The sequence below is a fragment of the Vulpes vulpes genome, chromosome X (assembly GCF_048418805.1).
Source record: "Vulpes vulpes isolate BD-2025 chromosome X, VulVul3, whole genome shotgun sequence".
Classification (NCBI taxonomy): domain Eukaryota; kingdom Metazoa; phylum Chordata; class Mammalia; order Carnivora; family Canidae; genus Vulpes; species Vulpes vulpes.
Window position 1 is genome coordinate 103643708 of NC_132796.1, and position 25176 is coordinate 103668883.

General features: G+C 38.7%; 1 protein-coding gene across 5 annotated transcripts in view; it reads left to right on the forward strand.

Moving 5' to 3' along the window:
- The window catches only part of SLC9A6 (solute carrier family 9 member A6), a 63599-nt gene that overhangs the window by 18524 nt on the left and 19899 nt on the right, over window positions 1–25176 (forward strand). For all 5 annotated transcript variants that reach the window (XM_072743804.1, XM_072743803.1, XM_072743802.1 and 2 more), the window contains 11 exons: window positions 1263–1462; window positions 2844–2921; window positions 3221–3297; window positions 3609–3721; window positions 6295–6400; window positions 11024–11159; window positions 13426–13537; window positions 14134–14222; window positions 17554–17667; window positions 22094–22205; window positions 23119–23272. In XM_072743804.1, coding sequence (XP_072599905.1) covers window positions 1263–1462; window positions 2844–2921; window positions 3221–3297; window positions 3609–3721; window positions 6295–6400; window positions 11024–11159; window positions 13426–13537; window positions 14134–14222; window positions 17554–17667; window positions 22094–22205; window positions 23119–23272 — 1291 coding nt within the window. The remainder of the gene's footprint in view (window positions 1–1262; window positions 1463–2843; window positions 2922–3220; window positions 3298–3608; window positions 3722–6294; window positions 6401–11023; window positions 11160–13425; window positions 13538–14133; window positions 14223–17553; window positions 17668–22093; window positions 22206–23118; window positions 23273–25176) is intronic.

Here is a 25176-nt window from a genome sequence, read left to right on the forward strand (position 1 = left end):
GTTCCCTGCAGGGAGCCTGATGTGAGACTTGATCCCAGGACCCTGGGATCAACACCCTGAGCCAAAGGCAGATGCTCAACCACTGAGCCACCCAGGCATCCCTAGGATTCTGTTTCTATGAAATGTCCAGAGTTGGCAAATCTATATAGAAAGTAAGGATAGTAGTGGTTTCCAGGGGCTGGGAGTTGGGGGGTAAGGTGGAAAATGACTGCTAATAGGTATGGGGTTTCTTTTTGGAGCAATGAAAATGTTTTGGAATTAGATTGTGATGATCAATATACGACTTTGTGAATATAGTAAAAGCCACTGAACTGTATGGTTTAGAAGGGTAAACTTTATGATATGTGAATTACATCTCAATAAAGCCATTATTAAACAGATCAATGTAGGTTTTGGTACCTAGAACATTGTGTACGTTTTAATATCAATATGATGATCCAAGTACAATTCTTGGGACACCCGGGTGGCTAAGCATTTGGGTGTCTGCCTTTGGCTCAGGGCGCGATCCTGGAGTTCCCGGATCGAGTCCCACATCAGGCTCCCTGCGTGGAGCCTGCTTCTCCCTCTGCCTGTGTCTCTGCCTCTCTCTCTCTCTCTCTCTCATGAATAAATAAATAAAATCTTAAAAAAATCCAAGTACAATTCTTGCAATATATTGATGTCATAGTGCTGGACGGAGGACTTCTATTCCATGTTTTGATTTTGAAACACATGTTTTTAAATAAAAATCTGACCTTTTAGTGGTAGAAGAACTCAGTTGATCTACAAATATTATTGATGCTCCAGTTTGTTAAATGTGTATTATTTGGCCAGCCAGGTACTGGAGGAATAATTTGAGAAGTGTTGTGTGTTTAAGTCTTATAAATTGATGGATGGAGATGGAGGTGGTAAACACATTTCTAACATGATTACACTGTCATGTTGGGATACCTTATTCTATGTACAGATAATTTGAAGTTATTTTTTATTTTGTTACATTCCTAATCACTTACTTATATCTTGATCTAGAAATGCCGTGATATATGCTGTACCCTAGGGAATGTTTTCCCCTCTTGTCCCACTGGATTATATGAATATTAAACTCTTAGATTTGCAAATATAGTAATACTTTTAAATGTAACTGCATTCAGTCTAGAAATTTGTTCTGAACCACAGAGGACTATGCTAAGAGTTCTTCTGTTATCAATCCAAAGGGACGTGTGTGGTACAGAAGTAGCCTTTGTCCAAAAGAAGAGCTTATATGGTTCTTTTATTATTTCCAGGTCTTTTGGTGGGCCTTGTGCTTCGATATGGCATTCACGTTCCGAGTGATGTAAATAATGTGACCCTGAGCTGTGAAGTACAGTCAAGCCCAACTACCTTATTGGTAAATGTTAGTGGAAAATTTTATGAATATACGCTTAAAGGAGAAATTAGTTCACACGAACTCAATAACGTTCAAGATAATGAAATGCTTAGAAAGGTAAGTTCTTTGTTAAAGGGAACATTTGGATTTTTTTTAAGTGTATAACTAGCAGCAAAGCAATTCAGGAGAATTAATAGTTAATTTTTAATGATGTTTAAAATCATTCTTTTAAAATGGAGAAAAATCTCAACAAGTGTAATATAATGCTAAGGAAATGAATGGACATCTGTCCATTTCATTTTCTGATTGAGGCTAAGTACTCTAATCCTTTTTGTTTCATTCAGTGATATTTATAATTGTAATAAATGGTGATCAGTATTGACTTAAGTAGAATTTATAAGCATTTCTTTCAATTTGCAGATGGTCCTTAGAGTTTTATGGTCCTTCAGCACATTGAGTTTATTTGATAATACCTAAAATATTCCATTAATATTTCTTAGGATATTATTATTTTTTCTTGTTTTGACTGCATTGTGTCTGGAGGACAATTCAATCTTTCTTTGATTCATAATCTGGCACAACGTCAGGGGCTTCATTCTGAGTATCAGTCACTGTACCATGCTGTGTATCGAGCTCCATGTGGGAGGCTATACTGCAGTTTTCCTGGCACCCAGACATTCCTGGCACTGCTTTCTGCTGTCCCCTGCCATAGTCCCCCCGCCGAAGCTTCTTGGGGCCTCTTTGCTCGTGTCTCTTCTCTTCCGCCCACCCATGGCTATGTGCCTCCACTTCTGTCTTCTGCATGGGCAGGACTTGGCTTTCATAGCTACTTGGTTGTGGTTCAGACCATCTTTAATGCTTTTTACAATTTCATCCGAGCTTACTTGACTTTGCAAGAGTTCTTTCTACCTGTGGAAAATTCCAGTTCCTTAAAAGTCCTAGTAAACGAAAATTTTAGCATGGATATGTGTGTAGCTGCTTTGTGTTCATGTCAGATCCTGTTGCAGCCTCATGAACAGAAAAGGGCACCTATGTTATTATAGGGACTAGAATGAAAACAAATAGGCTGTCAGGACTAGAAATCTTAGTCATACCATAATATGCTGCCATATACCTTTAGAGGCATGACCTATACAAGAAGTCAGTTTCTTCTTGCCAGCAATCGTGCCATACCTCCAAATTTTGTTACCAGCTTAGGGTCTCTTTTATTTAAAGCAAAGATATGTTCATGCTTTTTCCTTTTTTAAGATTTTTAATGTCATAGTATTTTATCACCCTTTCCACAGATATGACTTTAACTGATTGCTCCAATACTGTCTCCTTGTCATTTGGTTGAGAAATATAACAACAGCTATCCTATATGAAATACTTTCCAGTGACCACAATAATGTACTTGCCTTTTCCCCAATTTAACAATCTTTTTTCTTTTTGATAATTTGATAATGTAATACGAACTCTTCTAAGGGATTTCATCTAAAAGAACTCTTTATTTTAACAGGTTACCTTTGATCCAGAAGTATTTTTCAACATATTACTTCCTCCTATCATATTTTATGCAGGATATAGTCTGAAAAGAGTAAGTGCTTGTGTATTTCATATACTTTGAACACTTTCATATACTTTGAAACTCCATGGACTTTGTCATTGTCTGACACTACAGAAACAGGCAGTTTTTTTTTCCAGCTTTCCCTCCTTTCTCCTCTCCTTGCTGAAATTTATGCCTGTACAAAAAATTCTCTTACTTATTTCCTTTAATGGATAATACATTTAATATTAGCAAAGCACCCTAGAATAGAAAGCCTTTTTCAAATAATCGGTAAGTATTCTAACACACTGTAACTTTTTTCTTTTCTTTCTTTCTTTTTTTTTTGTTAGAGACATTTCTTTCGAAACCTTGGGTCTATCCTAGCATATGCTTTTCTTGGAACAGCAATTTCTTGTTTTGTAATTGGGTAAGTACTTGAAGGTGAAACACTTTTTATCCTTCTAATTATGCTTTTTAAAAAACAATGCATATTTAATTTATGCAGTACTGTATTCCTGACTGTGTTTGCGGACCTTCTTCAGTAAAATGCATTCACTTAGATGATAAATTGTGTGAATTTTCCTTAAAGGTCAAGGTATTACCATACTTAAATGACATGAGTTAAATTTGAGATTAGTCACAGAATACTACAGCAGACGCATCTTTTTCTTCCTACTATATTCTAACTTCTTTAATAGTTGCTGTTTTTTCTAAAGTAGAAATGTGTCTATTGACCAGGTCAATAATGTACGGCTGTGTTACACTGATGAAAGTAACCGGACAGCTTGCAGGAGATTTTTACTTTACAGACTGTCTGCTATTTGGTGCCATTGTATCAGCAACTGACCCAGGTATGTGCATGTGAGAGTGGAACTTCAGGACTTAACGTACCATGTTTTGCTAGCAAAAGCACACATGTGTAATCCTTCCTTTAGGTGTAGATTCATAAATTCCCACAGTATGATACTTCCATTTGTAGAGGAAAAAAACAAAATTCATGGATCCTTTTGGCTTAAACACACTGATTTTATTTTATTTTATTTATTTTATTTTATTTTATTTTATTTATTTTATTTTTTATTTTATTTTATTTTATTTTATTTTATTTTATTTTATTTTATTTTACTTTATTTTACTTGCTCATTACTGGCCCTCAGTTTGATGCTGTTGAGATGAGGGCTTTACGGCCTTTTCTTCAGAAATTCAGGTTGGTGTCTATCTTTAGTAATTGGGGATTTGGAGAATATGAACTAGATTAGTTAAAATGTGTAATAATGGTACACACTTATTTCATGCTTCAGGAAAGCCAGTTCCCTAAATATCCTCTGTTTGTATTCAGCTATCCACATGTGAGAGCAGGAAAAACAGTTTTTAAATGATTGTTAGAAGGCAGTTCTGCTACTGTCCGTGGGATTTGGTGTCACTGGTAGGCCTTACTATGCATTAGTTGTTTTTATATAAAATCGACTTTATATAAAATCGACTTTTTTTAAAGGTTTTATTTATTTACTTATTTTAGAGAGAGAGAGTGTGTGAGCAAGCAGTGGGAGGGGTATAGGGAGAGAATCTTAAGCAGACTCCGTGCTGAGTGCAGAGCTCCATGCAGGGCTCGAGCTCACAACCCTGAGACCATGACCTGAGCCAAAACCAAGAGTCGGACGCTTACTTGACTGAGCCCCCCCCAGGCACCCCTGATGTAGTTCTGATATGAGCACAGCTGGAGAATGGATGTCATTCTATATAGTTAGGTTGTAGTTTTCCTACTGTGGTATTGATGAGTCTCACAGCTATGCTTATGGTAGGAACTTAGAGAGGATGCAGGCTGAAGACCTAGCGATGGGACTGGAGACTGGAGTTTTTGAACTAAGGATGCAAGGTTTTTTTCACTGGACTTTAGGACCTTGGCAAAGGTTTGTTCTACCTTTTGGCCTTGTAAGTTAATCATCCTCTTTAATTGTCATTCAGCACAATATAAGGTAGGATCCTAAGGTTATCTCTGAATTCCTGTATTAACTCTGATAACATAGGGCATTATATATAGGAAGTAGGAAAATTTGTTCTCTATATGAGATGATTTTATCAAGCTCAGAGGGCATTTTAGAGAGGCGTTTGCATAGTTTAGCATTTTAAAAACAAAATCAAATTGTTCCCTTCAAGACCACCAAGGCTGCCCCCTTTACTGTTTAGAGTTGCTCCCATTATCTGTATGAAGATAAGATGGTTTTTGCAAGGAGCCAGTGGTCTCCGTTTTCTGTGTCCTTTTGCTTAGAAGCAAGGTGCTCGACTTTTCAATGTCTGAGAAATCTTGTCAGTTGGATTGGCTACATTACTTCAACCTTCTGGCTTTGTGTTGGTAGAAGAATTGCCTGAATGGCTCAAGATAAACTGTTTTGCTCATATTAAGTTGGACAGTTACATTTCTTCTGAGTTATATAGGCATTTATTTGCTCCTATAATCATTTGTTATTCTGGAATTGTTTATTTGTTAAAAGAGTGAGCCATAGGTTCTCTTTGCAAAATTCTTCAGTACTACTTCTGTCCTCCTTTTCTCCTCTTGGTAAGTTTTTGTATCAGTGTTTTCCAGATGAAATGCTTTGCAGTAAAAACTACATCTTTTAAAATGCAAGTTTCCTGTTTTGTTGGTTGGCATTTGAAGGGGCTCTCCAATCCCTGGTTATAATAATCTCTCATGTCTGCTTGGATTTATTTAGTGGTGAGCTATATATGACTCAGCAATTAAGGTTATAATGCAACTTCAATCTCATCTGATTTTCTAAGAATTTCTCATAGAATTGTTGCCTAGAAGAAGGGTTGTTGTGTTTTGTTTTTAATCTTCTCAGGCTGTAATAGCCTAATTGTTGGCTTCTCATTAAGTTAAATATAGCAGCTGTAATTCTGATCATAAATTTTATCTCAACCAAAAACCAAACTTGTGCTTTCATTTCCTACTGTCTTTGCTAAACTAAACCAGTGTGCTTGAAATTTGCAAGTCAAATAGAAATGAGTTGTAAAGCTCCAAGGAGAAGGTGAAGTTTGCAGCAAAAAATGCTTTTAGTAATACCCTTCTTCATCAAAGATTAATGATCACCTGGTCTGTAAGAAATTCTGCATATATTCCTTATGGAGAAGAAATGTACAAGACAAGATTATTAGCATTTGCGTGAAACATGTAGGTCAGCTGAGTCCTCCAGGGTTAATTTCAACTATTTATAAGATAAAGGAAATATTGCGGGTACACAATTAGGGAAAACATAAGTATGGACAAGGGACATACTGAATCTTTAATATGGTAAAAGAATGTTTATTGGGATCAGATCCTAAGAGGAAAAGATGCATTTCTTAGTAACCATCATAATCATCTATGAAGGAGACTATGTTATTTTTGTAATGTCTAAATACTCCTCTGACTCTTTTTACTTGCTAGTGACTGTACTTGCCATATTCCACGAGCTTCAAGTAGATGTTGAACTCTATGCACTTCTCTTTGGGGAGAGTGTCCTCAACGATGCTGTTGCCATAGTGCTGTCTTCGTAAGTGTTTGTTTTCTTGTTATCTTCTATATTTTGAATGTTAGGGTACTATGAACCAAAAGTCACTTATTGAATGAAGTGCATTACAAATGCAGACGTTTGAAAGACTGAGGTATTTTTTTCCTCTTAAAGAAATATCTACTTACAGACAACATGGAAAATGTGAGGAAGAAAAAAATGGTATATCCTTCTCACACCTAAAGACAATTACTATAAAAATTTGAGGGCACTGCCTTTTATTCTTACTTTCTATGCATGCTGTTTTTACATAGTTGTGATTGTGGTGTGTATATACTTTTTTATTCTGTTTTAACATTATAACATGAACATTTTCTTTTTAAATTAAATTATATTTTTGGAACAGATAATGTATTTACGTGGTTCAAGAATCAAAAATGTATAGAGGTAACCTAGAAAAGCCACATTCTTATTCCTGTTCTCATCCACCTGTCCCTCCAGCCCCTTATATGTAACCATTTTGATTAGTTTCTTGTGTATCCTTGTACTTCTTTATCCAAATACAGGCACACATATGAATAAATATACTTATTTGCCTCTTATTTCTTATTTTAAAAGTAGCATGCTAAACATATTCTATGCCTAGCTTCTCTCACATAACTATATCCTGGAGATCTTATCATATGGAAGCAGAGAATTTTCTCATTCTTTGTTTGCAGCTACAGAGTATCCCATGTGATTTACTATGAACTTATAGTTGGTTTAATCAGTCTCATATTGCTAGAAGCATAAAAGAGTTTTCAGTCCTCTGCTATCCCAAACAATGGTGCAGTGATTAACCTTGAACTCACCTGTTTTATACATGCATAGATATATTAGTAGGATAATTTTCCAGTAGTAAGATTACTATGTTAAAGGGTAAATACATTCGTAATTCTGTTAGACATTGCTACATTACCTGTCAAAGAGATTATGCCATTTTGCACATTAACCACTGAATTATGGGAGTGCCTGTTTCCTCATAGCTTCCTCAACAGAATATTTGTCAGACTTGTATTTTTGCCAGTTTGATGATTGAGCAATATCTCATTGTAGTTTAATCTGTATTTCTCATATTTAACATAAGCACTGCAGAAATGTCTGTTAATTTTTAGAAGTTTTAAATAATATATACTTTGAAAACACAATTATTGAAATGAGCAATACTTTAATCTACCTATAGAAGTTACTATACATGTTATTAGAAGGTGTTTGCAGGTGAAAGAATGAATCTGAACCTCTGAGGAACTCAGTCCTGCCAGCCTACTCCTACTAAGCAAATATCTAGCCCCGTAGACAGATGCCTTTACTTCATACCATCTAGTGGGTGAAGGCCAGCAATGCTGCTCAATATCCTTCAGTATACAGGGCAGCACCCACCACACAAAACATAATTATCTGGCCCCAAATACCAGTGGTGCCAGGACTGAGACACCCTGATGTTTTAATCAAAGTCACTAGAATGTTGTTCTTCATATTGCAGTTGGTATCACCTACACTTTTATATAGCATCTCTTTGTCTTTATTTATGACAACAAAATTAATACGTTTGTAACAAAAACATCAAAGTATTTGACTTACAAAGTAGAAAATTTCTGAAATTTCAGTCCTCAGATAACCACTGTTAAGGTTTTCATCTAGGCTTTTCCTTTAGGATATTAACATGCATCTAAATATATTAATAATTTTTATTTTATTTTTAATTTTATTTAAATTTAGAGTGTATTATTAGTTTCAGAAGTAGAGTTCAGTGATTCATCAGTTGCATATAACACCCAGTGCTCATTCCATCAAGCACCCTCCTTAATGCCCATCACCCACTTATCCTATATCCCCCACCCATATATTAATAATTTTTAAGCAAAAAAAGGCATAGTACTAAACATACTCTTCTGTAATTTGCTTTTCTCACTTGGAAATTTTAGTGTGTTAATGCTTCTATTATCCCATTGTATGGATACAGCACAAGTTTACCTCTGATATCCCTTACTGATTAACGTTTGGTGTTTTCTAATAATGTATTATTGTGAATGGCACTGCAGTGAACATATTTATGTGTAAGTCTCTGTGAATCCTTGTGAGCTTTTCTGTAGGATGCTTTTTAGAAGTAGAATTTCTAGGCTAATGCATATTATCAGTAAAAAAAATTGAAAAGTACAGTCTTATTTCCCTCTAAAAATGTAATAAACATCTACTTGAAACCAGTTGCACTACATGTAAAAAGAGCTATACGTATGATAATACCCAGCTTCTAGCAATGTAGCATAGGGAAATAGTCCAAAATTTGTAAAAAAGTGCAAATATGCTCTTTCACATTTTTATTTTTAGTAGCAAAAATACTAGAAGCACCTTTTACATGTCTAACAGTGGGGAAATGGTTAAACAAATGCTTACATCCATTTGGACCACTTTTGAAGTCTTAAAAACCGTAGAGAGACCAGTAATTTATGTCATTATCAGATGAAGAAGCACAATTCAAAACTGTATGTTCCCTACAGTCATAATTAAACATGAAATAACATACATGTAACAAGAAGAGGGGAGAGAAATACAGAAGGCAAATAAGATAGCCCTGTCAGGGCAGTAGAAGGATGGGGTGATTTTTCCCTCTGAGTTGTACACATTGTATTACCTTTATGATTAAAAAAAAAGTATATAAAATGTTGCTGCCTGAAGATAAAATATTGAAATTTTGGGAAAAATCAGTTAAGATTTCAATCCAGAGGCCAGTGTTTGGCAAAGAAGAAGGAAACAAGGGGCACCTGGGTGGCTCAGTTGGGTCAGTGTCTGCCTTCAGCTCAGGTCATGCTCTCCAGGTCCTGGGATCGAGCCCTGCATTGGGCTTCCTTGCTCAGTGGGGAATCTACTTCTCCTTCTCCTTCTGTCCCTCTCTCCTGCTCTCTCACTGTCTCTCAAATAAAAAAAAATGAAATCTTAAAAAAAAGAAAAAGAAGATGAAAACAAGCCTCTCATCTGTTCTCAGCCCACCATGCTTTCATGTGCTCTTGTACATTTTCATGATTAAAAAAATAAAATAATGATTGCTGTGAATCTTGAATTTATATGAATTAACTCAGGGAAAACAGTCTCAGGAGGCATGGCATAGACATTTTGTTCCAGCCAGCTGTTTTTTTTTTTTTTTTTTTGAGTGAGAGAGAGGGGGCCAGGGAGGAGAAGAGGGACAGAGGGAGAGCGAGAATCCCAAGTAGACTCTCCACACAACACAGAGCCCAACATGAGGCTCGATCTCACAACCCAGAGATCATGACCTGAGCTGAAATCAAGAGTCCAATGCCCAATGGACTGAGCTACCCAGGCACTCCCAAGCCAGCATTTTGAAAATTGTCAGCAGAGAGAAAGAAGGTTATAGCAGCAAGATTCTTTCTGTTCTCCCAGCAGCTGCTTTATTTTCCTGTTATAATGTGGTCAGATATCATTTATGGTGGTGGGACCCTTTATGTATAGATGAGATAGCATGACATTAGAGGCCATTTCATATTTATTAAAATATTTTTTTTAATTGTGAAGGTATGAAAAAGACTTGGTGTACATGGTATAGCAAGCCCACTTTTCAGCCTTGAACGTTAAAATACATCATGGTAACCACAGGGAGAATTAATTATATTCCTAAGAATGTGTTTTTTCTCCTTCTTTTCTTTGACATGACTTGCATGATGTCTTTGAGTCCAGATTTTTTATAAAAACACTAATATGTCAATTAGCTACAATGAGAACTGATTTAGTAATGGTAGGCACTCTCGCCAGACACCTGCTGGCAACAGTGATTTTCTCAGCCATTTCTATTTCCCAGGGTGACCGTTTCAAAAAGAAGTATTTCTAGACCAGGTTTGGACTTGTAAGTTCAAGATGGAAAGTGTCTTCTGTAATTGCGTTTCTTGGCCTCTCACAGAGTGACTTTCTTTCCAAAGTTTGAGGTAGAGGTCCAGCTGGGTAAGCTAAGTGGATTCTAATTCCTTGGATGGACTTTCAAGCCCTTTTCCCTATAAAAGTCCATTTCAGTGAGTGAATAGATGTTAGGCATTGGGCCCATTCTGGTATTCTAAAAGTTGAAAGGGTACTTCAGTCATCTTTTTTTCCCATAAGAAAAACAAAATGTGACCAGGTTGAGTATTGAGCAGTATTCATTATATTCTTATGCCTCTGCTGAAAACAAGTAGAATTTTTCATTAGTTCATTCACATTAGTATGTTGGGGCTTGTAGGCACTCAGTGCTAGTAAGTCTTGAACAGAGTCATAAAAGAATAATTCTGCACAGTATCTTTACACTGGAGAAAAAGGCTTGGTACAACTTCATAAAGAGGACCTTAAAACATTCTCTCTCTTGAAATTATCATTTAAGTAAAAGAGGGATTTTCTTGCTAGCTAGATCCACCACAGGGTGTTTTGGTAACCTTCTGTCCTTATTTTGGCAATTCAGATCAAAAGTTTTTGTCCTCTTTCCCCTCCCCCTAACCTCTCCCCCCACCCTGATTTTATCTTTTAAGCTACATTGGGGAAGGTATTCATTGTTTTTGATACTACATTAGAGAAGGTGTTTATTATTTTTGAAGATAACTTTTAAAGTAAAAATTGCTTCTAGAAGTAAAAACAATCTCTCTTTTGTAGCTCAATAGTGGCATACCAGCCAGCTGGAGACAACAGCCACACCTTTGATGTCACAGCCATGTTCAAGTCTATTGGGATTTTCCTTGGGATCTTCAGTGGATCTTTTGCGATGGGTGCTGCTACTGGTGTGGTGACAGCTTTAATATCCTTTTATTAATCTTTCCTTGTTAACCTAAAAAGTGGTTGAATACTGTATTCCATGGTCTCTCCTAGTTCCATAATTTCCATTGTGTTTAAATTATTTTTTTTAAGATTTATTTATTTATTTTAAAGAGAGAGAAAAACAGAGTGAGAATGGAGGGGGTGGTGCCAGAGGACAAAAGTCTTCAAGCAGACTCCCCACTGAGTACAGAGCCTGATGTGGGGCTCCATCCCATGATCCGTGAGATCATGACCTGAGCTGAAACCACAAGTCAGGGCAGCGCCATTTGCCCAGCGGTTTAGCGCCACCTTCAGCCCAGGGCATGATGCTGGAGACCCAGGATCGAGTCCCACATTGGACTCCCTGCATGGAGCATATTTATCCCTCTGCCTGTGTCTCTGCCTCTCTCTCTCTCTTTCTCTCTCTCTCTCTCTCTCTCTCTCTCTCTCTCTGTCTCATGAATAAATAAATAAATCTTAAAAAAAAAAGAAACCAAAAGTCATATGCTTAACCGACTGAGCTACCCAGGCACCTCCATTGTGTTATAGTTCTTAACCTTTGTTTTTAATGAATTTATTTACTCACGAGAGAGACAGAGAGAGAGAGGCAGAGAGGCAGAGACACAGGCAGGAGGAGGAGCAGGCTCCATGCAGGGAGCCCGATGTGGGACTTGATCCCAGGACTCCAGGATCACGCCCTGAGCCAAAGGCAGACGCTCAACCTCTGAGCCACCCAGGTATCCCTATAATTCTTAACCTTATGACCAAAGACTTGGTTTGAAAACATTAGGTAATCACCCTTACCAATAAATAAATAAAGGAATTTCATTGTTTTGCATTAGGCTCCATGCTCTCCAACTTTCACTACAAAAATCTAATTAGACACAGTGACCCTCTGGGAGTGAATTTTAAGGTTGTAGACTAAATTGACATAAAGGTAAATACATTTCAGTGAGCCCCTAGATATTCTGCACTGCTGTTCATTTGCTCTTTGTTGAATAGGACAAATAGGAATTGTACGACAATGATGTCAGTTGAACAAAATAGGCTTCCTGGGTTTGGACAGATGGGAATTCATCTCAGCTCTTACAAGTTTTAACCTTCGGTTCTCGAGTCATTGGCACTGCTACTAGTTTGCTATTAGAAAAGTCATTCTGGTGCTCATTCAGAAAATGCTTCCTGAAATGCTTGCCTGCTGCATGCCAGATGCTATGCTCTGGGCATCAAAGATGGACAAGACAGACATGGCCTCTGCCTTATTGGAGCTTATGGTATAGAAGAACCAACACTTGACCTGTGGGCCCTCAGTTTAGGAAGGTGGCAGACAGCAGGAATATGAGTGGGACTAGATGATCTCTAAAGAGCTTCTAGCTCTAAAACTTCTAAGAAATATTCATATAAAACAAATACTTTTGGGGGCACCTGACTGATTCAGTTAATAGAGCAAGTGATTCTTAACCGCAGGGTTATGAGTTTGAGCCCCACATTGGGTGTAGAGATTACTAAAAATTAAGATCTTTAAAGAAAATTTAAAAAACCAATACCTTTTTCAAGGATTTGTAAGTTTGCTCTAATTCAGCTTTGTGCTGGAAGAGACTTGTCTTTTGGCTTTTTACAGGTGAACTGAGGCACAGATAGACAGTAAAAAAGTTCTGAAAGATAAGCCAGGACAAATCATACTGCTGTCCCATTATAATCTTCTTGAGGGTAGGGAGAGAATTCATCTGAGATTTGTCACAGGTCTACACGGGCCCTTCTCTGGTTGACTAACAAATACTTTTTAGATTAGGGTAAGTGAGTGACATGCCATGGTTTCTTCATCACAGAATACTCTACATCACGGAGGTGCTAGGGGATTAAATAAACATGAAATCTCATGGAAATGCCATATTCTTAGTAAGTGTAAATTGCTATAATTATGGAAGCCGTCTTGCTTTGGATTGCAGGTTAATAGACGTGGCCTGTTGTATATCTGATCTGTTGTTCATGTCTCTGTCCTTTATAATCTGGTTTCTGGCAAGGCGTGCGATACCCATAAAACAATTGGATTGACAAAACTGTGGCTCCCTCATAGAAGCAAAGACTGCTGACTCCTCAGTCCAATGCTCATTTTAAGAAGTCCTTCATGTTGGCAACTCCTTATTCTGTGTCCTGTGTTAGATTGGAGAACCCTTCTTGCCCTTTCATGGTTGCCTTGCCTCAACTATTATTTTTTGTAGTCTTACTTCTGTTTTACGAGATCTCATTACCGACCTTGACAGTCTTACGTGACAAAGTTCACCAAATTACGGGAGTTCCAGCTGTTGGAGACAGGCTTGTTCTTCTTGATGTCCTGGAGTACCTTCCTCTTGGCTGAAGCATGGGGTTTCACAGGTAGGGTCCTTTCTCTTTTTGACTCTAAGCCTTCATGGGGAATGACTTTGCCAGTCATTTTTTCTACACGTGGGCACATCTTCTAGCATCTGAACATACTTACTAGGGTTGGGATTTATGCTGTCCCTTTAGAATATAAAAAAGATTTTTAATAGAAGTGATTCATCTTAACAAAGTAAGTCACAACTGGAAATTTCAGTGCTAAGCACATGATCTTCTGTAAAATAAAAGCCTCAATATGAATCAGAGAAGGACAAACACTATATGGTCTCATCCATTTTGGGGAATATAAAAAATAGTGAAAGGGAATAAAGGGGAAAGGAGAGAAAATGAGTGGGAAATATCAGTGAGGGTGACAGAACATGAGAGACACCTAACTCTGGGAAACGAACAAGGGGAAATGGAAAGGGAGGTGTGCAGGGGGATGGGGTGACTGGGTGACGGGCACTGAGGGGAGCACTTGACGGGATGAGCACTGGGTGTTATGCTATATGTTGGCAAATTGAACCCCAATAAAAAATATACAAAAAAAAAGCCTCAATATGAAAGTCAAGAAGTCTCCTTTGATGTGAACTTGGAACTTGTTGTCTTTGTAGGTGTGGTTGCAGTGTTGTTTTGTGGTATCACACAGGCCCATTATACATACAATAATTTGTCCACAGAATCCCAGCATAGAACTAAACAGGTAAGAGAAACTTTATAGTTTGTGAATAAACTTTTCCTCCTTACAGCAAAACCAAAGTTTTTTTAACTGAAAAATCATTAATTGGTTCCAAACAATGTCTACTCCTTTCAGCTCCTCTTCCTTTGACTCTAGAGATAGATGGGATTGGGGGGTTGAAGAGTAGCAGCTTTAAGGTAGAGATAGTTCAGCAGAATAGCTAGGGGCCATTATTACTGTGGCTCCAGGGATCAGTTGGCTTCCTTTCCTTGTTTCCCTAATCAAATTGCTTTTATGAGGAATGTTTTGGAAGTTCACTCAGGTCTGACTAGGAGTACCGCTCAGTGATAGAAACAAGATTAATTTCTGATCTGACTGGATCTACTGCCGGCTGATACAGAGAAGATCGACCTGTTTCAGGCCCTTCACAGCTGCTCTGTTTCCAGGAATGTCAGCTACACCAGTGGTTAGGTTTCATATGGTACTGAATGATCAGGTGTGCAGAGTACCTGGAGGGAACTATAAAGGAAATAGGCATAGCATTTCCTAGTCTTTGTTTAAGATTTTATTTATTTATTCATTAGAGACACAGAGAGAGGCAGAGATATAGGCAGAGGGAGAAGCAGGCTCCATGCAGGGACCCTGACGCAGGGACTCAGCCCCTGGACCCCAGGATCACGCCCTGAGCCGAAGGCAGTTGCTCAACCACTGAGCCATCCAGGTGTCCCAGCATTTCCTAGTCTTATGAGGCATTTGGGACCATGAATGAACAATATGTAATGTCTACAATAGAAACAAATGCATACTTGATTATAATTAGATGTTTTCAGTTTTGCCAGATGACTACACAGTGAGATTAGCCTGGAAAGGGCTCCTTTTTAAAAATTTTTATTTATTTATTCATGAGAGACAGAGAGAAAGGCAGAGACACAGGCAGAGGCAGAAGCAGGCTCCGCATGGGGAGCCTGACGCAGGACTCAATCCCAATACCCCGGGGATCACGACCTGAGCCAAAGGCACATGCTTAACCACTGAGCCACCCAGGTACCCTGGAAAGGGCTCCTGATAAAGCAGGAGCAAATGTCCTTATTCTTTTTTTCTTTATTCTGGAGCTACAAATTTAGTATATGGCCTGTGTTTTTTTCCTAACTTCTCAAAAGAGATTAGATTTTTCTTCCCCCAAGCATATACACTGGGCTACAAATCCATCCCTTTTATGAATTAATTCACTGCAGTAAGCATAGAGAGGAAAATCAGCTGGGGTGTTCAGTATTTTTCTAGGCAATGGAGTGGAGAATTCGAGGAAAACAAGGTAGGAGTTTCCAGTCTTGTTGGTAATACAAAGCTGTATAACATTAAAAAAAACAAACCCAGGGGATCCCTGGATGGCTCAGCAGTTTAGTGCCTGCCTTTGGCCCGGGGCATGATCCTGGAATCCCAGGATTGAGTCCCGCATCAGGCTCCCTGCATGGAGCCTGCTTCTCCCTCTGCCTGTGTCTCTGCCTCTCTCTCTCTGTCACTCATGAATAAATAAATAAAATCTTTTTAAAAACCCAGATTAATAGAACTTCTATATTGTGTGTTTCACATGATATGTCATACAAGAGGTCACAAGGGAAATGGTCTGAGGCTTGAGGAGGCTAGGAAACTATCATAGAAGAAATGGTTAACCTAGAAAGACAGGAAGGATTCAGAAAAACAGAAAAAGCATAAGAAAAAAATCAAAAGGGAAACAATACTGGCAAGGACAGGAACAAAAAGGTAGCTAATGTTAGCGAAAGGAAGGCCGAAAAGTCTGGCACAGGGGTGGGCAAATGATGGCCAAACCTCCCTGTAAAGTCTGTGAGCTGAGGATGATTTTTACATTTCTAAATGGTTGGAAACAAAAGATTTTGTGACACATGAAAATTATATGACATACAAATTTCAGTGTCCATTAGTAGTTTTACTGGCACACTGCCACTGCTATTTTTTTAACATGTAGTCTGTGGCTGCTTTTGTGCTACATTGGTAGAATTGAATGATTGTGATGGGCCCTATGTGGCCCGCACAGCCTCAAAATATTTACTCTCTCTCTCTGGTCCTTCATAGGAAAAATTTGCCAGCTCTTGATTTTATGGATTAAAGCAGAGAGTCTGTGTTGTTCCAAATCCTGGTTCCACTACTTGCTGGCTGTGTGACCAGGGGCAAGTTCCATAACTTCTCTGTGCTTCAGTTTTGTCATCCTTAAAATGAGGGTAACAATAGTACCTACCTCGTAGAGTTGTGAGATTAAAATGAAATAATGCTTGTAAAGTCCTTAGCATAGTATCAGGCACATAGTAAAAAAATGGATAAAGTTAAGCCATTATCATTAAACAAATAAGTAACTAATGATAATAGTATATTAAGTCATTTAAATTAAGTACATGCTTATTTCCATTTTTAATTCCCATTTTTCAAGAATGAGGCAAGCCCAGTTTAGAAAGGTTATCTTGCCCAAAGCCACACAGCCAGCAAGTGGGAAAAGCAAGATTCAAGCCAAGGCATTTTGACTCCTGGGCCCATGTTGTTACTTAACCACCACCCTGTTTTAGTGGGGCAGAGGGCTTGTGTTCAAGAGCAGTGGTAGATAACTCGGATGGACAGAGGGATGCTGGATTACAGAGGGCCTGGAATTCATTTGGCAAGTCACCAGGCTCAGATCCCTGCTCTGTCAGGAACACTTGACAAGCTGTGGCATGAAGGGGCAGGGGTGGGCAGACAGCAGCAGGGGGACAGAGAACAGGGCTATCATGCGTAAACCCATACTCCCTGAACAAGGGCTGAGACCCATGTAAAAAGTGAAATCAGCAACAAGGTGGTGATATGAAAGTTGTCATGAAACATTTGATGCCAAGAGAAAAGAATTTGAACTGGATCTTCCAGTCTAAAAGAGGGTGGCGTCTTCAAACTGCCATGTCAAGAGAGACTCACTGGGTGAGGGTGCAGAACAGGGGCAACAGGAATACAGTTCAGGGTCCTTTGCATTATTATGGGTGGGGTGTAATGAAAGCTATAGACTAAGGCAGTGACGGGCAAGAAACATCCCCAAAGAAAACTTGACAGGGTTTGGAGGAGGAGGTGGAGGACAGTGACTGAACATGGGGATTGACAAAGGAAGCTAATGGGGGATATGCGGGAACATTTCTGGCTTTTTCTGAGAGACTAGAAAATGTCATCTCTGCATTTGCTTCCTCCCAAAGCACATATTTTAGGGATATACATGAGTTTTATGTATGTGAGGTGTCTTCATCTTTATCTCCATGATGTTTGTGTTTTCAGATTACGTAACTTAATGTATTTACTGGACTAACCTTTTAAAATTTCGTTTCAGTTGTTTGAGCTTCTCAATTTCTTGGCAGAGAATTTCATCTTCTCCTACATGGGACTGACACTCTTCACCTTCCAGAACCATGTCTTTAACCCAACATTTGTAGTAGGCGCATTTGTATCCTTTATTACGTGTTCTGTTTTGAAAACTTCTTTTCAGTTGAGATTTGCACATGTTTTCTGGATGATGGGTGATAAGAATACATTTAAATATATAAAATTTTCCTCAGTAAAAACAAAGAAGGATTCCAACTCTTGTTCCTGTTCTATTTTTTATTCTGTTCTCTTTTCATTTTCGTTTATTACACAAATAACACAGGTTGAAATGACAGAAAAAAAAGCCTTCGCTCATTCCACCAGTCCCTGAGAATAAAACTGTTTATCCTCTGTCACTAAATGGAAGAGAGAGAGAGAGAGTAGATCCTGGGAAAGAGTTTGCCAGTCTGTACCACAGGGTAGTAGTTGCAAGATGGTGAAAGGCTAAATGAGGCTGCTTTCCTCTGGCTCTGGCTCTGGCTTTAAAAACCAGCCAAAATGGGAAAGCTGGGTACATGAAAGAGAGCACTCAGTAGTGCCAGCCTCAGGAGAAGGCAGGAGAAAATGAAATCCAACATGTGGGCAGGGTTTGGCCTCCAGAAGGAGGAGGAACAGCCCCACCATTGTTCCAGGAGAGGACAGGGAATGTAAAGATGCAGGTAAACACCTGTAAGATGGAGTTCCTGTTTGATGGCTTCTATTTTTATCTGTAAAGTAGGTGGTGAGAGCATCTGCTGAGAGGGAGGGAGGAGTAGGTGGCCTATCAGTTATTTATTGTATAACAAAGTCCCCTAAAGTGTAGCAGCTTAAAACAACAAACATGTATTACCTCACACAGTTTCTGAGGGTCAGGAATCCTAGAACAGTTTATTTATTTTTTTATAAGTATTTTTTTTAATTTATTTATTCAGAGAGAGAGAGAGACTGAGAGGCAGAGACACAGGCAGAGGGAGAAGTGGGCTCCATGCAGGGAGCCCGACGCGGTACTCGATCCTGGGTCTCCAGGATCAGACCCCGGGCTGCAGGTGGCGCTAAACTGCTGCACTACCGGGGGTGCCCCCAAGAACAGTTTAGTTGGGTTCTGGCACAGCGATCTCTCGTGAGGATGCGTCACGCTCTGGACTGGGGCTATACTCTTTCAGGACTTGACTGAGGTTTGCAGGATCTTCCCCAAGTTCACTCACATGGTCATTAATCAGAGGCCTAAGTTTTGCTTCAGGGGACCTCTCCATGGGGCAGCTCACAACATAGCTTCCCCCAGAGGGAGTAAGCTGAGAGAGCACCAAGATGGAAGCTGAAGTGCTGTTTATAACCTAATCTTGAAAGTGACCATCATCCCTTCCGCCACATTCTATTGGTCACACTGGTGGACCCTGGTACGGTGTGAACAGGGACTACACGAAGGTTTGAATACTAGGAAGCAGGGATTGGGAACCATCTTGAAGGCTGGCTTCCATGGATGATAGGAGTTTTGAGGAGAAGGCTTGGAAATAGACATAGAGAGTGGACGAGCAAGTGAGTGAGTTGACTGAAGAAATGCAGTAGGATTGCCGAGCAGCATTAAGGACTCATTTGAGTTTGAGGAATAGGTACTAATGGTAGAATCAAGTCTGCCCTGTTGTACAACTTTGTTCAGGAGTACTTGGCTGGAAGCATGGAGGAAAGAGAGAGATGGGTCCTTTGAGGTTTGGGGTTTAGTCAAGTGAGTACAGTGAAAACCCAGAGAGGGGCAAATGAGTGTAGGGTACAGGGAAGAGTGTTACTAAGATGTGGCTGAGAAAGGAAGTGAAGAAATGAGGACTGGTTGTTTGAGGGAAGACTTGAGGGCTCTTTGGATGGGAGGTCCCAGGGAGGTAGAGGTGAGGAGCCATCCAAGGGGAATAGATAAACCTGAAACATGAAAGCAGAGAATGTGTTTAGAGAGGGAGATGTTTAAATTAGTGGTTTCCAAAAGAACTGTTTTTTAAAACTACTTCAGAATGAAGCCAAAGAGATTACCAGAAATATTTTTAAAATTAAAGCTTGAAGCAGGATCTCTATTAGAAAGCAAGGTATTACTGAAATGCCATTCTGTATTTAATCTTCTGGAAATGAACTTCAAGCAAAAAAAAAAAAAAGAAAAAAAGAAAAGAGGAAAACCCTATTAAGAGAAGAAACCTAGCTGGAAGACTCCCATGAGATCAGTCACTTCATATCCTGCTAGTCTTTGAGAAACATTTGAGCAGTCAACTGGCTCGATCTACTATCTTATCCTGAAATGAGCCTAAATATTCTCTATAGGTTTCTGAGTCTGTAAGGACTCAGGTTCCTCAGTGCGAAAGCCTACCATGAAAATTGACTTTTACCAGGGGAGAGTTGTCCTCTTGCTGGCTGTATTAGTTAGGATATAGGTTTGACTTTATGTGCCAGTGACCCAAATTAACCAAGGTTTGTTTATTTTTTTTTTCACTTTTTAAAAAAGATTTTTATTTATTTATTCATGAGAGAGAGAGAGAGAGAGAGAGGCAGAGACACAAGCAGGGGGAGAAGCAGGCCCCATGCAGGGAGCCCCATGTGGGACTCGATCCTGGGACTCCAGGATCACACCCTGGGCTAAAGGTGGAGCTAAACCGCTGAGCCACCTGGGCTGCCCTAACCAAGGTTTAAACAAGACAGAAGTTTCTTTCTTTCTCATGTCAGAGTCTGAACTGTTGTGGCAGCTGTGCTCCACAGGGTCATCAGGGACCCAAGCAGCCTTTTTGCACCCATCTTTAGGGAGTTGCCATTATTCTTAGGGACCAGCATGGCTCACCCCTGTGTCTGCCGTTTCCTTTTAAGGACATGACCCCAAATAGGCACACATCACTTCCACTTAACATCCATTGGGTTACATGGACTTACAAGAGAAGCTGGGCATTCTATTCTTTAGGTGACTATGTATGCAGATGAAATTTGGAGGTAAAAGTGAGGAGGGTCTATGACTAGAGAGGAAGAGAAGTCTAGACAATGAGGATATAACTAGCAGTCACTGCTACATTGGCCCATGTGTTTTGTTATTATTTTCTTATTTTTTTAGGGAATTGCTATTTAATTGTTATTTAATTGTTATTTATTTAATTGTTTATTGTTATTAAAACCTTTGCAATCTAAAGTAGTTTTAGATTTATAGGAAAATTGTGAAGATAATACAGGAAGTTCTCATATAGCCCACACCCAGGTTTGCCTGTTATTAATATCTCACATTAGCATGATACACTTGCCACAATTAATGAACCAGTATTGACACATTATCTTTAGATCAAGCTCATACTTAATGCAGATTCTCAGAATCATCCTCTTGATAATCTCTGAACTCCCATTCCAGTAGTGAGAAACCTGGCTTCCACCGTCCACCATCCTATTCCCTTAATTGTTCCATTCCAGCACATATAGGAGTATCAGAATTGTTAACCAGTACTCCCATAGCAAACAACTTGACTAACAAGCACATGATGCTTATGTGCAGTTCCTTGTGCTGGTAATCTTACAGCCTCTGTACACCTCCAGTGTTACTTAGGTCAACACTGTTTACTCCAACTAGTTTGTTTTTTCTCCTCCTCCAGTTTCCCCAACCTTGTTTTTTTTTTTTTTTTCATCTTAAATGTTCCTTTATATCCCTTTTAGAAAATGGGACGGAGGCTGTATTATGACAAAATAAACATTATAATTGCAAAGCAGGAATCTCTACACACAGCAAGCTGGGCAAAAAGACATGAGGACTGGTTTCTAGTTAAAGCCAGTCTGAATTTCCATTAAGACTTCCATTTGAAGCAGCGTGGAAGTATAGACTTGGAGGAACACATCTAGGCTAGTAGGAATTTCAGTTGTAGGAGAGATTAGAGCTGCCCTTTTCTTTGTTCTGAGGAAGCAAGGGCAAGTTTAGTCTGTATAACTTTCCCTCCCACCAACACAGACTTAAATTAAGATGGCTTAACCTATGGTATTAATAATCTTACCATTATACCAAAGAAGATCAGCTTTTAAATGTGTTTCTATTCATCTAATGCATTTCGCATATGTTAGAGCTGCACTGTCCAATTTGGTAGTAATTAACTGTGTGTAATTATTTAAATTTAAGTTAATTTAAATGAAATAAAATTGAAAGTTTATTTCCTTGCTACTCTAGCCACATTTCAGGCACTCACCATGTTAGTGCAGATACAGAACATTGTTGTCATCACAGAAAGTTGCATCAGATAGCACTGTTAGCAGAGGCAAAAGACTGTTAGAGACTGAATTTCTTTTTTTTTAAAGATTTTATTTATTTATTTGAGAGAGAGTGCGCATGCGTGGTGGTGGGGGGAAGGACAAGCACAGGGCTCAATCTCATGACCTTGAGATGACCTGAGCCAAAAATCAAGAGATGCTTAACTGAGCTACCCAGGTACCCCAGAGACTGAGCTCCTGAAGATAGTCTCTCACCATCTTGAATGTGTAGCCTAGATAATATTAATAGTAAAAAGAAATCGGCCTTAACATTTTAATTTCAGATTGCTATTTTCTTGGGAAGAGCTGCTAATATTTACCCCTTGTCCCTCTTACTTAATTTGGGTAGAAGAAGTAAGATTGGATCAAATTTTCAGCACATGATGATGTTTGCTGGTAAGTTGTAATTTTCCCTCTCTTGGCCCACTCCAAGAAACCACTCACAACACATATGCTAGCTTGATTTTAAACAGAAATGATGTGCTAATAATATAAGACTCCCTTAAACCTTGAAGTTGCAACCTCCAATGGAAAATTCTTTTTATAGTGTCCTATTCTGTTATGTGATAATTTTTTTCTGGTTTCAAATTCCTGGTTCAGAAATATGTCACATGTAGTGGAGAAGATAAAGATTCCTGCATTTTCACACAAAAATTTATATGTGAGTTTTTATGGCAGTTATAGTCATAATTGCCAAAACCTGGAAACAGCCCAGTGGGTGAATGAATAGGCAAATCGTAGGACATCCATGAGGCCATGGGGTGTTCCTTAGCACTAAAACGTCAAACTAGTGATACATACAACAACATGGATGCACCTCAGAGGCATCACCCTGAGTGAATGAAGCCAGTTTCCAAGGATTATATCCTCAAAAAGATAAAAGCACAGTGGTGGTGAACAGCTCAATGGCTACCTGGGGTTTGGCAGGGTGACAGAGAGGTTGGGCTAAAAAGATATAGCACCAAGGATTTGGTGAGGGGGAAGGTAGGGGTGGTGACACTGCTCTGTGCTTTGGCTGTGCTAATGGACATGCACCTGTGCATTGTTAAAACTCATGGGACTGAATGTGAAAAAAGAGTGGATTTTACTGGATGTAAATATAAAAATAAATTTTAAAATATTTCTAAAGGCCAGCACATGTCAGGATCCTCTAATTCTCTGTACCTATACATACTTTTGTATGTTAATATATACTACATATTTGTTCACGTGCTTCTAAGTTCTTAAGACTGTTCCTTATTTTTCTGAATTTCCGAAGCTTGCATTGGTAATGAGTTATTGAAAAAATGCCTCTTTCATGCCCTTGCAGGCCTCCGTGGCGCAATGGCATTTGCTTTGGCCATTCGAGATACTGCCACTTACGCACGGCAAATGATGTTCAGCACCACACTTCTGATTGTGTTTTTTACTGTGTGGGTATTTGGTGGTGGCACCACTGCCATGCTGTCGTGCTTGCATATAAGGTAGGTCATGTCTGGGGACCTCATTTCAATATTAAACTCTTAATTTAGGGTTTTTTTTCTTTCAATTATGAGAAAAGTTTAAGCTTTGGCGAATGTATAATGTTTTATTTTTTCTTTTTAAAAATTATGTAACCTGTAGTACAGAGAAAATGGGAAATGTGCAAAAGAAAGTTAAAAACCATTGTTTACACTTTGAGGGTTGCCTTTCCAGATCTCTTGCTATGTGTTATATGTATTTTTAACAAAAAGGGACAGCACTGCAGGTATTCTTGTAAAGCGATTTTTAAATGTAATATAGCATAGACATGTTTGTTAGGAAATATATTTGCATTAGAAATTCATGGCTGCATACATCATAATTTATTTAACCAAATCCCTATCTTTGTATTTTTGCATTGTTTCTAGGATTTTTCTGTTACCATTACCATTTGAGAATTTTGCTATTAATGTTACCATTAACAGTGTGAGCATTCATAAAAGCACACACTATTGTGTACTTGTTTGATTATTTCCTTAAGATCCATTCCTAGGAGTGGCATTGCTTGGTCAAAAGATAATGCATATATTAAGGCTTTTGATTCATATCACCTGATCAGACCAAAAATGTTTCTTCTCATCTACAGCATATGAAAGAGTCCAGTTTATCCCAACCCTAATCAATACTAAACATTATCCTTCTTTTTCAACTTTATGATCAGCATTGTTTCTGACCTGATTATCCAAACCCAAGATTTGGAGGACTTAGTGTTAAATGCATACTAGTTAATGTATTCAATTGGAAAGCTCTGGTCTCTCAAGAGTTCTGTATTGTTTCCATGGATACAGCAGCTTGTGTTGCTAAAGCTTTTGTAGATTTTAGTTCTGTGTTTGGCTGAAACTTCATAGACCTTCTACTGAGCCTATAGAATGTGTAGAGTTCATTACAGAAAACAGTATTTCACATTTTATAGAATCTGTTCTCCATTTTTTCATTGTATTATAACTTTCTTTTAAACATTCTAAAGACCTGCTGGCCCTAAACCACACTTTGTATGTTGTTATTGTCTTTATTTATTTTTACTGTTCAAACTCCTTTCTTAACATTTCTGTGCTATTATTGTGTATAATCAAAAAGAATGTTCTTATAATTCTGATCATTACTTCAGGGAGGGCCTGGCATTTGTTGAGCACCTACTATATGCTGGGCATTGTGCTAAGTGCATGTCACATATTTATCTAATCACAATAGCTCCATTTTACAAATGAGGAAATAGTGGCTTTAAAAGTTTCTAAGTTGTTCAAGGTCATACAGAGAATTAAGTAGCAGACAGAGGAGCCTCCAGTCTCACCTCATTTCTCATATAGACTATGCTGCCTCAAGAAAGGAGGGTGTTAACTTTTGGAAGGATTAAACTCCTTTCCTTAAGAGCTTGTAAATGAAGATTCTTCCTTATTCTACTGAGAACAAATTAAATATAAGATATTGGATGAAAAATAATGGTCTTCAGTAGAGTCTCAGTGTTTCCATGGACTCCATTCTCTTTCTTGGCAGCCCTCCACACAAAATACCCATGCCTATCCCACCCAACTAAAAACCCCACCTAGAATTGAATCTACCTCAGCACACTTGCAAGCCCTTTGGCCCCATCTTGCCTGTCCTGGAGCATAGCTTGACACTTAATTATACGCATTGCCTTAGGTTAGTTCTTGTGGTTGTTTGGGGGGTTTTTTGGCCTCTGTGAGCAGAGGCTGGATTTTAAGTTTCTTTTCCCTCCTCCTCCCCACTCCAGATTTGTCTAGGACAATTCTGAAGATGCTGAGAAGTCCTTAAAGTTTAAGATTCATACAGACTGAAGTTTGACTTTGAGTTCTTGCTCCTTCATTCTCCAATTCTGTGTTCTTGGGCAAGTTCTTGACTCTTTTTA